Source organism: Schistocerca cancellata, chromosome 1 (genome assembly GCF_023864275.1).
Source record: "Schistocerca cancellata isolate TAMUIC-IGC-003103 chromosome 1, iqSchCanc2.1, whole genome shotgun sequence".
Lineage (NCBI taxonomy): Eukaryota > Metazoa > Arthropoda > Insecta > Orthoptera > Acrididae > Schistocerca > Schistocerca cancellata.
Window position 1 is genome coordinate 90,729,415 of NC_064626.1, and position 18,616 is coordinate 90,748,030.

At 41.2% G+C, this 18,616-nt stretch overlaps 1 protein-coding gene across 1 annotated transcript in view; it reads left to right on the forward strand.

Annotated features, from left to right (window-relative positions):
- The window catches only part of LOC126182348 (uncharacterized), a 128,214-nt gene that overhangs the window by 58,426 nt on the left and 51,172 nt on the right, over nt 1-18,616 (forward strand). Inside the window, exons 4-5 of the mRNA XM_049924885.1 lie at nt 13,720-13,847; nt 18,404-18,579. Of these exons, the coding sequence (XP_049780842.1) occupies nt 13,720-13,847; nt 18,404-18,579 (304 nt within the window). The remainder of the gene's footprint in view (nt 1-13,719; nt 13,848-18,403; nt 18,580-18,616) is intronic.

The window sequence follows — 18,616 nt, forward strand, 5'->3', positions numbered from 1 at the left end:
TTTACCATTACTCACCACGACATTCTCAGGCCTACCTAACTCAACAAAATGTTGTTACCCAGCTTTTCTGTAGGTGTTGTGGTATTAGCTCTTCTGTCTGGAAATAGCTTAATGTATTTACTGAATCCACTGAAGTAGACCAAAGCACACTCCTCTAGAACTAGGCGTAGGTCGAAAATGATATACTGCTAATAATTCCACTGTGTTCAAGGGATTGCATATTCCCTTGCACAATGCTATTTACTAATCTTCTATTTAACTCAAAACGCATATTTTCTAAAGTTACTCTGTCATTGAAGTTTGTAATGCATTTCTTAGTCCCCTAATGCTCTTACTCTAAATACACTTAGTCTATTAAAATGGCAGATTTTTGGAGGGGAAGCATAGTATCCGTTCTGGCAAATCCATGTTCCTCCTCTTGCACCAAATTCCTTGATGGATATTGTAATATTGTGCTACCATGGGATAATTAGGGTCTCCCAAATGATGTTTTACTGATCTCCGAAGATCACCCTATTCTGTTCTCTTTCAGAGTACCGACATATTTTCATCAAAGCAATTTCCGCCTTGATTTCATTTATAGCAAAAGTGGGTACCGAATCGTTTTTAGTTAATGTAAGTTCAGACGCCTTATATAGTTCAGCATTCTAGGCAACCTGTTGGCCGCCAAAATACACTTTCTTCATATGTTTTTAATTTCATGATCGAACTATTGCAGGAACATTGCTCACCTGGCATGTTTTAGCTGACAAGTTTGCAAAAATGTTAATGCTTTAAAATCATTGCATATTATTACTTGGCGATTCAACAAAGAATGCTCAGATTTCTTCATTCCAAATACGATGGACAGTGCGTCTAGCTCTGATACTCCTTTATTATGCTCCACTGATTGCAGTGATTAAGTGGTAAAAGCTATCAACTTACACACTTCAATACCCCTTCTTTTTATTTTAAACACCTACACTCTTTTACCATATGCACCAGAGTTCAATAAAATAAAAGAAGTCTTCTCAAAATGTGAGTGATTCAGCAGCGGGTTATTTACGAAATGATTTTGTAGCTTTTAAAATGTGGGCTGATATTCTTTAATCTGAACCCAGGGGCTATCCTCTTTTAACATCTGATGTGTGTAAGAAACGTAGAATGACTCCTTCTACAAAACGCCGGTAAGATATAAACAAGTTAAACATGGCTTTACGTTGTTGCTTTTTCTTTGACATTTCAAACAGCTCAGTCACGGAGAACCTGGATGGTTTTGCTAAAATACGTTCTCCGGTAAACACATGGAGCAAGAAATACAATTGGTTCTTAGTGCATGCCATACTTTCTTAATTCAGTTTTGTGCCACCTTGTCCTACTTCATCTCATACATTGTCCAGAAAACTAAAATACTCTTCCCAAGTAGGACATGCAACTTCATGTTGTCTACGTAAAATGTCACTTGCCCTAATGCTTCCTGCCTCTGTAAGAGCGCCATAGATCTTAAAATATTACAGATAGAGGGAAACACTCTATACCCATGAGAAAATCCATTATATATACGGGACACATAATTTCTTCAGTCTTTTGCCAATGGAAAATTCCAGTAACCACAAATTATATCCAACCATTCATGTGAAACAAGTAGCTCCTCAGAATTATTGCAATAACTTCGTATATTTTGTGCTCTATCCCTCATTAAATTTTGTTTAAACTATGAGAATCCAGTACCAGCCTTACAATTCTATCGCATTTCAGTGGTGCTACCACCAGTCGATTTTTAAAAATATGTATTGCCTGTTCCAATATTCCCCAATCTAACGTTCGTTGAATCATTTTTTAAGAGGTTCTTGGCAACTGGTCATCATTAGATATGGTTTCTTGAAAAATATTTCGAACTTCTTACATTTAAATTGCTTTATTAATATGTTTCCATACATGTGAAAACACATTGTTATGCTTGACTAACACTTGCCTAAACTCTTCTCTCTGTTTACATGAAACTAGATGTTCACACTGAATTTTATGTTCAGTACACAATGGATCCTGATATTTGTAATTCTATTATAGGGTGGCTCAACTTATTATGAACTACACTGAAGCGCCAAAGAAACTGGTATAGGCTCACGTATTCAAATGCAGATATATCTAAACAATCAGAATACGGCGCTCCGGTCGGCAACGCCTTCATAAGACAACAAATCTCTGGCGCAGTTGTTAAATGGACCTTCGGATACAATGACTGCACGACACAAAGCTTTACGCCTCGCCTGGTCCCGTCAACACCGACATTGGACTGTTGATGACTGGAAACGTGATAACTGGTCGGAAGAGTCCTGTTTCAAATTGTATCGAGTGGATGGATGTGTACGGATATTGTAACGTTGTTGACTGGAAAGATGTTACCTGCTCGCAAGACTCTGGTTTCAAATTGAATCGAGCGAATGGACTTGTACCTCATGAATCCATGGAACCTGCATGTCAACAGGGGACTGTTCAAGCTGGTGGAGTCTCTGTAATGGTGTGGGGCGTGTGCAGTTGGAGTGATATGACCACTAATACACCTGGACACAACTCTGACAGGTGACACGTACTTAAGCGTCCTGTTTGATCACGTGCATCCACCAGGACAATGCAACATCCCACACATCCAGAATTGCTACAGAGTGGCTCCAGGAATGCTCTTCTGAGTTTAAACACTTCCGCTGACCACCAGACTACCCAGTCATGAACATTGTTGAGCATATCTGGGATCCCTTGCAACGTGCTGTTCAGAAGAGATCTCCATCCCCTCGTACTGTTACGGATTTATGGACAGCCCTGCAGGATTCATGGTGTCAGCTGCCTCCAGCACTACTTCAGACAGTAGTCGAGTCTGTACCACGACGTGTTGCGGCACTTCTGCGTGCTCGCGGGGGCCTTACATGACATTTGGCAGGTGTACCAGCTTTTCTTGGTTCTTCAAGGTATCTTATAAAGCATGCCCTTCAGGTAAAAATGGGAACCTTCATGGATGGAGGATGGATAGCTACCGCACCATACAGCTCCCTTAATTGTACTGGGACTCGTTTATGAGTTTCAGGGACACACATATTATGCACTTACTTCTCCAATACATATTGATTATAAATCACCTGCATGTGTTTTTGTACTCGATAAATCATAAATAATGGCATTGGAGAGAGAGAGAGAGAGAGAGAGAGAGAGAGAGAGAGAGAGAGAGAGAGAGAGAGTGTGTGTTTGTGTACAAAAATGTCTTACGTAATTAACTTTGACTTCAGTGTGAAAGTTATGGAAATAATGCAGCTTGACACCATTTTTGCGCGTGATTTACACAATATAGTTATTAAATACAGAGAAATGTGTGTGTGTGTGAACGAAATATTACTGTCAAGCAAATGATGCCTGTCTCTCACATTGGTTCGCGTTCAAGTTAATGTTACGTAATTCTTTACTGCACATCTTTGAACTTCGCGACATCATTATGCTTGATTTTAATACCACGGTGTGGCTGTTTGGAGACGCTGATGAGACGGTGGTGGGAGGGGAGAAGGGGGTGGAAAGGGCGTGGGTTGTCATTTGATAGACGAGGGGGCGTGGCTGCCGCTATCTTAGATTATGACGTCGGTCACATGCTGTTATGAAAGTGGTCCAGAACATACGTATAACGTTATGAAAGAGGCCCAGCATCCCCACACACTGTGCGACTTACACTTTTGTACCAAATCGAATTTACTGCAAACTAATAGAACGGCCTGGCACCAACATGGAGAGAACTGAATCTCGAGAAGCGATTAACTGATCAGTGCTAGAAGGAGTTACAGTGAACGTTTCACACCTATGTGGACATACAGTGTCGAAAATGGAAAATGCTACCGTAAAACACCAGTAAGATTTTTGCTTAACGTTGCGCAAATGTTTATCATTAATAGGTATTAAGGTGTTAAACATTCGGTTTATTCGGAACTAGTGTCCATCATCATAAACGCTTTCCAAATGTCCTCTTGAAGAACTTATTGCCATGCTTAAAATATATGATATGGCATTTCATACGTATTTTTTGGCTGGAAGTTGGTATGAATTAATGTCATCCTATCGCATCATAGTTTTCAACTGCTGGGAAAATTATTTTTTCTTTATTTAAAATCATGGGTGTCACCACCGAATGTGGGGAGAGAGGGCGACAATGGGGACATGTGGGCAAAGGTTTCTTCAAAAGCAATTTCAAGTTTTTGAGTCTCACGAGGATAGATCCCCAGCGATGGGATCGACTTTCTGAAATCATTTACACAGTGATATACGCCAAGGTCTCAAGTTTCAGACGCTGCAGGCAGTCACCATCACAGGCATTCATTTACGAGTAATCGACGAAAAAAATTCGGAATTTCGCCAAATAATCTTCAACTTTAAAGAAGACACTTTTAAACAGACTGCTTGCACAGCGTATTTGTTAAGATACAGGCCTCACATGTAGGAAGTTAAGAGTTCAGAACTAGTCAGGTAGATAAATTTTTTTATTTTGAAACGTTTTTTGAAATGACTGTAATCATTATTTTTGCTAAATTAATTGGGTTCTATTTCTTTATTTCCATTCCTTTGTAACATAATTTTAATCAATATATTTTTATTATTTCCATTCCACATTTGGCTTGGATTTCGTTTTATTTGTAATCCCTTCTTTTGTTTAAATCACCATTTTACTTAGTCCCTAGTGGAATAAGAATAAATTTTTAAAATGATTTTATTATTTAACCATCCAAAGAAGGAACATCTTAAATAGAAATATACATTTTTGGCACAAATGCACAGCCAGTATAAAGAGACTATCTCGTCTTTTGTTGTTAAACGATTCATCCGTTGTTTCAAATGTTTAAACATTATGAGTGATAAATAAAAATAATGAAAACACTTGCGAAATGATCCCAGTTGGAAAAAGAACGTAAAAAAGAAAAGAATGAGACAAATCGTAAATTTTGATGTGTTGTTGTTGTTGTGGTCTTCAGTCCAGAGACTGGTTTGATGCAGTTCTCCATGCTACCCTACCCTGCACAAGCTTCTTCATCTCCAAGTAGCTACTGCAACCTACATCCTTCTGAATCTGCTTACTGTACTTACCTCTTGGTCTTCCTCTACGATTTTTACCCTCCATCCTGCCCTCCAATACTAACTTGGTGATCCCTTGATGCCTCAGAACGTGTTCTACCAACCGATCCCTTCTTCTAGTCAACTTGCTCCTCAAACTCCTCTTCTCGCCACTTCTGCTCAGTACATGATCATTAGTTACATGATCTATCCATCTAGTTTTCAGCATTATTTTGTACCACCATTTCAAAAGCCTCTTCTTGTCTAAAACATTTATCGTCCGTGTTTCACTTCCATACATGGTTACACTCTGTACAAATACTTTCAGAAAAGACTTCCTGACGCTTAAATCAATGCTCGATGTTAACAAATTTCTCTTCTTCAGGAACGCATTCCTGGCCATTGTCAGTCTACATTTTATATACTTTCTATATCGACCATCATCAAATATTTCGCTAATAAAATAGCAACTCATCTATTACTTTAAGCCTCTCATTTACTAATCTAATTCCCTCAGCATCGCCTGATTTAATTATGCATTCCATTATCCTCGTTTTGCTTTTGTAGATGTTCATCTTATATCGTCCTTTCAAGACACTGTCCATTGCATTCAACTGCTCTTCCTGGTCCTCTGCTGTCTCTGACAGAATTACAATGTCATTGGCAATCATCAACGGTTTTATTTCTTCTCCATGGATTTTAATTGCTACTCCAAAGTTTTCTTTTGTTTCCTTTACTGCTTGCTCAATATACAGATTGAATAACAAGGGGGATAGGCTACAATTGTGTCTCACTCCCTTCCCAACCACTGCCTCCATTTCATGTCCCTCGACACTTATAACTGCCATCTGGTTTTTGTACAAATTGTAAATAGCCTTTCGTTCCGTGTATTTGGCCCCTGCCATCTTCAGAATTTGAAAGAGAGTATACCACCCACATTGTCAAAAGTCTTCCCTGTGCCTACAAATGCTAAAAAAGTAGGTTTGCCTTTCCTTAATCTATTTTCTAAGATAAGTCATAGGGTCAGTATTGCCTCACGTGTTCCATCAATTCTACGGAATCCTAACTGATCTTCCCCAACGCTGGTTTCTACCAGTTTTTCCATTCGTCTGTAAAGAATTCGTGTTAGTATTTTGCAGCTGTGACTTCTTAAACTGATAGTTCGATGATTTTCACACTTGTCAACACCTGCTTTCTTTGGGATTGGAATTATTATATTTTTCTTGAAGTCTGAGGGTATTTCACCTGTCTGATACATCTTGCTCACCAGCTGGTGGAGTTTTGTCAGGGCCAGCTCTCCTAAGGCTTTCAGGAGTTAATGGAATGCTGTGTACTGCCAGGACCTTGTTTCGTTTTATATACCTTCTAGTGTCCTGTCAAATTCTTCACTCAGTATCAGGTCTCCCATTTCATCTTCACCTACGTCCTCTTCCATTTCCATAACATTGCCCTCCAGTACACCGCACTTATATAGAGCCTCTATATACTCCTTCCATCTTTCTTCTTTCCCTGCTTTGCTTATAAGAGGTTTTCCATCTGAGCTCTTGGTTTTCATACAAGTGGTACTCTTTTCTCCAAAGGTCTCTTTAATTTTCCTTTAGGCAGCATCTATCTTATCCCTAGCGATATATGCCTCTGCATCCTTACAATTGTCCTCTAGTCATCCCTGCTTTGCCATTTGGCACTTCCCTTTGATCTCATTTTTGAGACGTTTGTATTCCTTATCGGCTGCTTCATTTACTGCATTTTCTCCTTTCATCAGTTAAAATCGATATCTCATCTGTTACTCAAGGATGTCTACTAGCCCTCGTCTTTTTACCTATCTCATCTTCTGCTGCCTACACTATTTCTTCTCTCAGAGCTACCCATTTTTTCTTGCACTGTATTTCTTTCCCCCATTCTTGTCAATCGTTCCCTAATGCTGTCTCTGAAACTCTCTACAACCTCTGGTTCTTTCAATTTATCCAGGTACCAACCTCTTAAATTTCCACCTTTTCGCTGTTTCTTCAGTTTTAATCTATAGTTCATAACACATAGATTGTGGTCAGAGTCCACATCTGCCTCTGGAAATGTCTTACAATTAAAAACCTGGTTACTAAATCTCTCTCTTACCATTGTATAATCTATCTGAAATCTTCCAGTGTCTCCAGGCCTCTCCCACGTGTACAACTTTCTTTCATGATTCTTGAACCAAGTGTTAGCCATGATCAAGTCATACTCTGTGCAAAATTCTACCAGGCGGCTTCCTCTTTCATTCCTTCACCGTATTCCAAATTGACTTACAATATTTTTCCTTCTCTTCCTTTTCCTACTATCTAATTCTAGTCTCCCACGACTATTAAATTTTCGTGTCCCCTCACTATCTGAATGATATCTTTTATGTCATCATACATCTCTTCAATCTCTTCGTCATCTGCGGAGCTAGTTGGTATATAAACTTGTACTACTGTCGTAGGCATGGGATTCGTGTCTATCTTGGCTACAATAATGCGTTCACTATGTTGTTCATAATAGATTGACTGCACTCCTATTTTTTATACATTATTATTAAACCTAGTCATTACACGTATTTTATTGTATTTATAATCCTGTGTCCACCTGACCAAAAGTTCCTCCTGCCACCGAACTTCACCAATTCCCACTTTATCTAACTTCAACCCATCCATTTCCCTCTTTAAATTTTATAACGTGCCTGCTCGATTAAGGGATCTGACATTCCACGCTCCGATCCGCAGAACGCGTTTTCTTTCTCCTCATAACGACATCCTGCTTAGTAGTCCCCGCCTGGAGATCCAAATGGGGGACTATTTTACCTCCGGAATATTTTATCCAAGAGGTCGCCACCATCATTTAACCATACAGTAAAGCTGCATTCACAAGGGAAAAATCACAGCTGTAGTTTTCCCTTGCTTTCAGCCGTTCGCAGTACCAGAACAGCAAGGCCATTTTCAGTAATGTTACAAGGCCAAATCAGTCATTCATCCAGGCTGTTGCCCCTCCAACTACTTAATCTGTTTGATCCCAAGAAGGTTTTCCATTCAAATCTCTTACGAATTCCTATTTAAATCTTATGTTTCGAGTGAGGATAAACCATAAATACCACTTTCATGATTTTAACAACATATTTAGTATAAAAAAATTGACGTTCCCAAAATGGAACAGCGTGAATGGGAGGGTACAGGTACTGTGCATGGTAATACTGTGAGAAACGAATGTAAATTTTTCATATTTACGTTTATTTTTCTCACTACATAGTTGATACAGCTCGTTTACAGATTATCCAAAATGTGGATGTATAACCAAATAAGGAATAAACAAAATTAAACTGTGATTTACTGAGTTCAGTTTCACCTTTAGTTTGTATGAAACTGCTCAAAACAATTTGCATGCAAAGGAATTTTACATTTCTTACATTGTTTTGCTGTGTTCTTCTTGCACTGGCCACATCTTAGTTGTTTGCCTAATGGTACAATCAGATGATCTTGTCCATCATAGTGTACATCATTGAGCACCCTTTTATGTAAGGCTTTTGGATTTAGTACTGGATGGGCAGATGATTGTATGAGCTGTACTTTTGAAAGTAGCTGTTGACCACATATCGTCTGAAGCCAAGAAGATCGAGTGGATTGCCCTTATACTGTATTGTTTGTCTATACAACAACCAAGCATTGTATGTTGATGCAGTTAGCAGAAAAGCAAGAAGTTGGTAGCATCATTTCTTTGTTCTGAAACTAATCCTTTAGTATGCAATATTTTCATTAAGTCTGTCCACTTGTCCCATGTAAGTGTTGTAGTTAACACCTGCAGCAGGAGTAATTATATCAATAAAGTTTTTCTCACTCCTACTGTATCATTTGAATTGTCCAGTTGGTTGAACTCCAGTTCTGTTTGACATGATGATAACAATACTGTTGTCATGGTAGCGAATCAGATTATTATCGGTTACTTGGTCATATGTTCTCCCTGGAGCGTTTTTCATTGTATGAAGTTCTTACAGAGAGGCTCCCTCTGTTCTACTTGAGCGAATTGTTCCTGTTCCAGTGCAGCCCTTTCCTTTTAGTGCATACAAAAGTGGCAAGGAAGTAAAGAGGTTATCAAAAAAGAAATCATATGTCTGTTCATTCTCAAATGGAAGTTTTGATACTAGGACTAACACAACTGAACCACATACAACAAGCTCAGGTCTTGTGTTTCCTGTTGCAACACCCTGGTATGGTTCTGCTTGAACTAGGTACCCTAGTCTTGTACGAAGACAATAAATATTATAACCAAACCTAATCGGTTTACCTGCTATTTCTTACTTTGTTCCATGTCTACCATAATACAGAATCATAGCCTCATTAATACATAGCAGTCTTTCGTTATTGAAAGCTCTTAGCCACCTATTATACAAGAGCTTCCAAAGGGCTCTCAATTTTGAAAATCTGTCGTATTTGGATAATCTGTTGTTATCGCAGACATGTATGCATTTCACAATTTTGTCAAATCTTCCCCTTGTCATTGCTTTTGACACAGATAGATTATGGCAATCCTCGTTCATTTCTCAGTACATTCTAAAGGTAAAGGGTTGTAACCTGTCAGAAGAAATACGGCCAGTAATACTCTTATTTCTACACTTGACACACTGAATGATGTACTCCCTGCTGATGAACGTAAATATTTGGTTAATGGGCTAGCATGTCAACAATAATGTCATCATAAAACAGTTCAAGTAGCTGTACTGGTGACATTTCTTCCATCAAAAATTCTGTAAGTGTCCATGTCTTCATCTGCACTTCATTTATGTCATTCTGAGCCATCTCATATCAGCCCTCTTTCTTCTGCCAGTAACAGGAATAGTATTTGATGTAGAACTTTAGGGGCTGAGAACACTATCAACATGGGCAGCACCAGAAGCTGAACATGATGGCTCATTAGACTCCCTATGACCCACCTGTAAAATAAAACATCAACTTTCTAGAAACTATAAATAATATTTAAATAGTTACGGATAAATAATGTAAAAGATTCTAATAAGTGTATTTCCTAATCAAAACCTTCAATTCATAGTACTGTCTAATATTTACTTATTGGGTAACAATGTCCCATTCACAATACTTTGTAAGTTTTGCTTCTGCAACAGATTCTAGCTTTTTGCCACTATGATTTATATCAATTTCACACTCGTCACCTGAATCTTCATCTGACCGCCATGGGTCATCAGGGGGATTTATGTACAAAAATCAGTATCCTATTCCAATAATGCTATAATTTCATCGGCAGTCAACTTAAAATGCAAGTGTTTTACTGTTATTTCAATGCAACCACTCAATCCTACTGTTCCAAAAATGTAACACTCAGCTGTAATGCATTATAACCCATTGTTGAGAACAGATATGAACAAATAAAACACACACAATCATTATTGTATTTATACGCCATATTTAGAAAATATAATGTCGTTATCCACTGTCAAATATAGTAAAACTTACTTGCCCTTTCCTTGTAGCCATTTTTCCATAAACAGCAATTATTACAGCACCAGCACTGTTTCTACACAGATGCTCGCAGCGCAGCTGGCAGTTTTGTGTAAAAGCAAGGAGAATGTAGAAGGCCAGCAGTGTAACAAACTTACCAGAAACTAAAATCACTGTACACAAGAAAATTACAAATTTTTGTTCGAGAAATGGAACAGAGGGATAAAATGGGTTAATATGCTGGTGCCCCTCTTCAGGAGGGACCTCTCAACAGATACCCCTCTGTTGTGGTTGCACCTATGGTGCGGCTATCTGTATCGCTGAGTCACGCAAGCATCCCCACCAACTGCAGCACTCGACGCCTGTAGCTTCACCGTTACACTGCACAGCATGTTATCACCGTACAGAAGTTTTCTGAAAGTCTATGACACCGCTTGTAGACGTTTCCTTGTTAGCTGACAAAGAAAGAATGACGTCGTCGGACGAATATTTCCAAACTCTAACGAATTACACATATCGAAAGCTCTTATGCAGTGATTAGTAATGGTTTGTAGGGTTGACTAACGTGTCAGTAAGAAAATCCTCTTATATTATTCAATAAAAAGAAAATATTTCGAGCTGTGTTAGTATGACTACGTGGGACGAATGATGAGGGTAGATGAACGTGAAACTGATTGGTTTTGCTGAAAGCTTTTTCGAAGGGGTGGCAAGGAGGCACCCGGCTGAATTCCATGCAACAATCATTTACAACCTGATGTTTGTATAATAATAATGTTGTAGTTAGTGCTTGTGTCAAAAGAAATTGCTATGAAGAGTGTTACAAGCAACTGATTGCTACTTCCTTTCCTGAAAGGCAAGGGAGTGACTACCAAGCTTGTAGGAATTTATTTTTAAAGTGACTGAAAGACAGCGTATTGAAAATTACATTTGTACATATTATCATTCCTTGAATGTTCCCTAGAAGAAAGTTTATAATAAACTAGCGCTTTACATATCGCAGCTTCGTCCGGCTAACACAGAAAAAATATATTCTTGTAAAATAACAGGTTTTCAGCGATCTCCATACTTTTAAAGCATAGGTCTGTACTTGAAACTATGAAGTACATTGCATTTTCTGACGGGTTATTTTCACTTTCTTAAGCTGGTTTTAATAATGAAACTAATACAGTATTTAAAAATGCGGTCTCCACCTCTTACTGTTTTACTCGACCGACTGAGACGAAATCGTGGATGAACGAATCTTTTATTTGCTTTCAGAATGGTTTCTACGTTGGTTTAGGAGGTAATACACTTTACTCATACGCACAGCCTCAAAAGTGCATATGTTAATATCATATATGTTTTTATACTAGATAATAGCAAAACAAGTTTTAATCTGGGCTTAAATTGGAGAGCTGTAGAAATTTAAAAAGCTACTGAAATAAAGTGACGGGAAAAAAATTGCAACACAAAAAATTAATTAATGTAGACTAACTAAATTTCGGGAATACAAAAGTCTAGGCACCATATTTAGATGATTAGCGCTGGTAGATCTCAGCTTAATGTAAGCAGGGCGAAAGCCATTCCAAATGTGAAATGCTGGTACGTTAATAAACGTGTAACCCCCGAAATTTAGAATGCAGGCATGCAAACGAGCATCCGTTGTGTCGTACAGGTGCCACGTTTCAGTTTGTCGGATGGAGTTCCGTGCCTGTTGCACATGGTCACTCAATGCAGGGACGGTTAAAGCTTGGTGTGGATGACGCTGGAATCGTCGTCTGATGATGTCTCATACGTGCTCGATCGGAAATGTGATGATCGAACAGCCCAAGGCAACATGTCGACTGTAGAGCATGTTGGGGTCACTACAGCGAGCGTTATTCTGTTGGAAAACACTCCTTAGGATGCTGTTCGTGAATGTCAGTTCAACAGGTTGAGTCATCAGACTGACGTACAAATTTGCGTCAGAGGGATGCGATAACCACGAGGGTGTTCCTGCTATTATACGAAATCGCACCTCCTACCATAACTCCAGATGTAGGCTGAATGTGTGTAGCACACAGACAAGCTGCCTCTGACTGGCCTCCTTCCAACTGACACACGGCCGTCACTGGCACCGAGGCAGAACCAACAACAAACCTCCGCCCAGCCCCCCCTCCCCCCCCCCCCCCCAAGAGTGCTCTCTCTTGACAGCACCGAAGTCGCAAATGGCGGTGGTTTGGGGTGAGGAGAATGCACAGTACAGGGAGTTTTGCTCGGAGCTGTCCTTGAAGTAACCAATTTGTAACAGGTCATTGAGTTTCCGTTGTTCCAACTGCTGCTCACATTGCTTCAGCCATCTGCTGAACACGATGGTTTTTCCCTCTCCATAGAGCCATGTGGTCGTCCAGGACCCAGTCTTCTCGAGACCGTGCATTGTCGTGCCCACCGTGGCCAGCAGTCATGTACAGTGGCTACCTACCTACCTGTCAAGTCTTTCTGCAATATCACAACGGAACATCCAGGTTCCCATAACCCTATTACAAACGCTGTGAGGTGTTGATAATAGCGTGTCTGTCGCCTTAAAGATATTCTTGACTAACGTCGATCTGTCACATCTAGTCTCAAAGTTAACTGACCATCACAACAGTTACACTGTGTATTTAAATAAATGTAATTTGTATCGTCATACGCGACTGGCGCGAAATGGCATAGGCGTCATCATTAAGATGTACAAACACTCCTACTTTCGTTTATGTCACACAATTCTTTCTTGGCGTTGCGTTTTTTTTTCCGTCAGTTTATGTGGTCTGAGACCTTACCAATCCTCCAAAAAATGATTTTAGCTCCTAGTTTTTGTACTTACTTCAAGGAGATCTCCCATTTAGAGTCTTTTGTGATGTAACCCTATCTATTTGGTCCCCCTCCCCCCCCCCCTATCCCCCCCTGGAATTTAGTGCTGGTGACGCCAGTGTTTAAAATGCTAATATGTAGTAAGCTTAAATAGAGATGGCATTTCCATCAACATATGCTACAGGCGTAGATATACTACTTGTGTATCGCTTCGGTTCGAAAAAGGTGTCCATACTGTAGTGTGACTGTAGTCTGACAGTGTATACATATTTAGTAAATATTACTTTCATACCCTCTGTATCCTTGTGAATGCAGAAAGTGAATGTTGTGCTTGCATAGAAATCTGATTCCCTGACCTCTTCACCACTTTGTCGTCTGTCTTCTTGTCCAGAATTCCAGGCCGAGATACCGGTCTTCCTGGAGCACCTCTCTGACTACTGGCGGGACTCGGCGCAACTGCTCTCACTGGGTGTGAAATATTTCTCTCAGCTGCTCGTCCCCCTCGCTTTCGAGCACATGGTAAGTGGACTTTCTTCTCGTCTTTTGAGATACGTTATATGTACGTGGGATGAGAAAGTGATACACACAGCCACGAGTACGTGGTCAGTCCTCTCAGTCTGTTTACTGGCTTACGTGGCTCACACTGTCGCTGTTTCCGTTCTGTGACTGCAATGTTAACTCACTGCAAGAGATCTGACCCCCTCTACCTTGTGCGGTTATTAGGCAAAGCAAGCACAGTCGGAACGGTTAAGGATAGGAAAGAAAATCATCCGTATCTTTCTTGTTCGTAGTTTCTCGTAACTTTCTAAAGCAGATGGAAAAGTTCCTGTCAGATCGTACGGTAGACAATGTTCCAGATGTTACTAAACCGTCCTTTATTTCACTATCTGAGAATCTGCTTATTTGGAGTCTATTACTCGGTAGGTAATACGCGGGAGAAGCGCGTCAGGGATTACGTTCTGCAATAAAGACCATCTTGCGTAATAGAATTTGTCAGCCTATGGCGGTTTTTTAAAGCCTTCATCGTTCAGAAATAACTTTGAGAATGTCTATCCACACATGAAGAATTTAATGGGCGCAAACTTAATCTTATTCACCGTGGACTTCTTGACCAACCACTACCTAACTCACACTCCAGTATTTCCTGCTCCTTCTGCGAAATTACACTGAGGTGACAAGGCACGGGGTAACGATGTGCTCACTTACTGACGGTGGTAATGTCGCGTGCACAAGGTGTGGAAGGGCAGTGCATTGGCGCAGCTGCCGACTGTACTCAGGTGATTCGTGTCTGACGTGGTTATGATCGTACCACGGCAATTAACAGACTTTGCACGTAGAATAGTAGTCGGAGCTAGATGCACGGGCAATTCCATTTCGGAAATCGTCAGACAATTCAGTATCCTGCTGTCCACAGTTTAAAGACCGTGCCGAGAACAGCAAATTTCAGGGATTTCCTCTCACTACGGACAATGCAGTGGCTGACACCCTTCACTTGATGATCGAGAGCAGCGGCGTTTGACTACAGCGGTCACTGCTGACAGACAACCAGCACTGCGTCAAATAACGGCAGAAATCAGTGCGGGGCGTATGACGAACGTATCCATTAGATCACCGGGGCGAAATTTGGCATTAGTGTGCTATGGCAGCAGACGACCGACGCGAGTGCCTTTGCAAACAGCGAGACATCGTCCGTAGCGCCTCTCGTGGTCTCGTGATCATATCGGTTGGATTGCAGACGACTGGAAAACCGTCGCCTCTTCAACTGAGTCCCAGTTTCAGTAGGTAACAACTGATGGCGGGGTTCGAGTGTGGTGCAGACCACACGAAGCCGTGGAGCCAAGTAGTCAACAAGGCACTCTGAAAGCTGGTGTTGGCGTGGTAATTATGGTGGCCTGTGTTTACGTGAAATGGACTAAATCCTCTGGTCCAACTGAACCGATCCTTGACTGGAAATGCTTATGTCCGGCTACCTGAAGCCGTTAATGGACTATATGTTCCCAAACGACGATGGATGTACAGCCTGTCGGCAACTATAGCAACTTGAGTAGAAAGGACACAGGAACATCATAGCGACAGATTGCACAGTCGGCTGTAGTGCAATAACTTCCCTTCCAGCAGGAGTACATGAAGACAGCTTTGTAGGAATGTCCTAAGAGATTTGACAAATATAGCTATAACTAAAGATGAAATTCAGGTGGAGGATACGAGAAAAGTATTCGCACCAAACGGTCGGGAACAAATTAGTAGAAGATGCGTTATTTCGAAATGCCTTGCGTCATTTACCTCTGTCACCATACCGCAAACACCAGCATGGTGGAGGAACAGAGTCAGCTGAGACATTGAATGTGACTGTGCGGTATCACATATCAGTACCACCCCACAGGCACTGCGATGTTGGTAACGGAATTGCAAGTTTCCGTCAGACACTGATAGCAATCGCTCTGGACCTGGCAGACTCAGTGGCATACATCCCTAAGCCACACGTCCAGTGGCTCTGTACCACGAGCGCCCACTTGCACTTCCATTATGCTTCGATACCTTCACCTGTGCCTCATCTTGGTTGACACTGTGAGAGCTGGACTGTTTCCTGTTACATTATTAGTAGAGAAATATAAGTAAATCTTCCATTTACTGTTCGCTAATCATTTCTGCTCCTCTTCAGCGGTTTTCGACATGCATGCCCGTGGCGTGAGGTGCTATTGTGTATGGTAACAACAGTAATTTGGTAATTTGCTGAAGGGACCTCGTTGTTGAACCCCTCACGAGCTGGGTAAAAAAAAATGTAAATTCCAACTGAATAATCCAAATCCTCACACTTCACTTCAAATCATACATACATTGAGGAACAGGCAATCTCTGTCTTGCCTGCAGGTTCCCCTTATGTATCACACAGAGGATATGTCTGGGGTGTGATTAGAAGATGTGAAGTTTCGCAACAGCTTCCAGACAACAGTCTTCAAAAACTGACATAGAATGAGTTTTAGAAGCAGCAAAAATCCCTAAGGATGATAATCGGAGGCTTCTTGTTTCCATGTCGCTTCAGTTACACGACTAGCGGACATTTGAAACACGTTCACACTATTTCACGATTTACACTAGACGCAGACAGCTGGGGTTCACTAATTCTGTCCTGGGGGGTATGTGGTGGCGGTAGGAAGGGTATCCAGACACCCCTTAACTTAACGATGTCAAATCCGCACTTAACCCTGTCGACCCAGCGTGCAATGTGGGATAAAGGCAGTAGCGAAAGAAAGAAAGAAAGAAAGAAAGAACTTCTACAAAATGGCTCAATATGGAGCCCATCAGTGCCCAAAAGAATCTGAAGGCGCAGGATTTCATTCTACACAGCAGAACAAAGCATGTCTGTAGGTATGATGGCTACCTCTCTTGACATGCTGCGCTTCAGATCTGCTGATGTGTGAGTGTTTCCTGTCCTTCAGGTAGCCCCACAGCCAGAAATCACGGGAGGTGATTGTGCCAGCCATGCATTTGGAAACGATCGGCTGATAATTGGATCGTTTCCAAACGTTTTTCGGAGAAGCATGTGCACTTCAAGAGCGATGTGTGGCGGGGGCCCCCTCTTGCAAGCAACCTGTTGAGTTCAATGCGTCTCCCTCCTGTAGGGCGGGTATGACATTCTGGCGAAGCGTATCACAGTAGTGCTGGCCAACCACACTGCACATCTTTGGTGCTTGAGCAGCAACATCTTCAAAAAAGGATGGACCAATGATGAGTATAGCCGTGAAGCCACACCATACGGTGACACTTTCACCATACAGAGAAACATCATGCACAGTGACTGAATTTGAAGATCCCCACACTCGGCTATTCTGTATGTTCACCTCACCCATCAGAGAAAAATGAGATTCGTCTGTCCATAGGATGGTCCCATAGGATGGCTCTCGTCAACTTCAATACTTGCAAGAAAGTGGAGAGAGAAGTCAACACATTGATGTGTGTCCTGTGGTGGAAGCTGCAGTGTGATACGTATCTTGTATGGATACCAGTTGAGAATGGTTCGAAATCCCTTCTGTACTGTGGCCATGGGATGTTTAATTGGTTCAAATGTCTCTGAGCACTATGGGATTTAACTTCTGAGGTCATCAGTCCCCTAGAACTACTTAAACGTAACTAACCTAAGTACATCACACACATCCATGCCCGAGGCAGGATTCGAACCTGCGACTGTAGCAGTCGCGCGGTTCCGTAGCGCCTAGAACCGCTCGGCCACCTTGGCCGGCTGGATGTTTAACCGGTGTGGCATAGTGTGCACACTGCCAGACGATTGGGAGTTGCTCGTAGCCTTGACTGCCATTGCAACAACGATTTCATATACCACCTTCGGTGCAACTGGTTGTCAGACACTTCCTGGAGCGACGCCCAGTTCTTCAGTTGATTCATACTCCTTCATCATGCACCACACAGCAGGTGGCGAAAGAGGATTCTTCCATAATCCTTTCAGCTGACGATATTTTCAAAGTGCAGCTACAGCATTACTGTTGTTTTGACAATAGAGCTTCACCAATAATGCCCTGCTCCTTTTGTCCAAGCTTATGTTGACACTTCAACAACTGCACTGCGACTAATCAGGTGTATGAGACTATGAATCATGATGACTGATCACATCTGGTGGCCATAGCTGGAACTGGACAGTGGTGCTGTGACGCGAGGAAATCATGCACCCCGCACTCTGGACATTAATGCTACCAAGTTTCATACTCTTATGGTACTTAGTTCCTATTTTATAATCTGTTTAGGGAAAGTTTATCTATAACTACCCATACACATCCATAGCTAGTGTGTGTTAACGTCGAATGTAGGTGGTGGTCACATTAATTCGACTCCATTGTGTATAAATAAATGCAACTCTCTCAACTGACTTTGTAGGTTGAGAATCGTGTGTTTGATAAGACATCAATACAACCCACTTTGCATTAATGTTGTAGTATGTTGTACAAAACTGAATATTTAGTCATAAGCTAGCATTAATTTAAGCATTATGCAATAGTCGCACCTACATGTGATGCTAATTGTGAATATTGTAAGTAATTTGAACCACCTTCTGTGTGTCTCAGGGTATCCACTCAAATGATCTGCAACGCCACGGATGGATTAAGAGCATGAAACATCTGAGAGACATGCTGCACACGAAATTAAGCGGCTGGGTTCATGATGTGCAATCCGTCAGCGAGCAGATGGCGTACTACAAAGTGGAAGAACACAATAACAGGCCTGGGACTTATATACTTAGGTAAAAGCAAGTATACTTTGAAACTTTTGTCGAACTC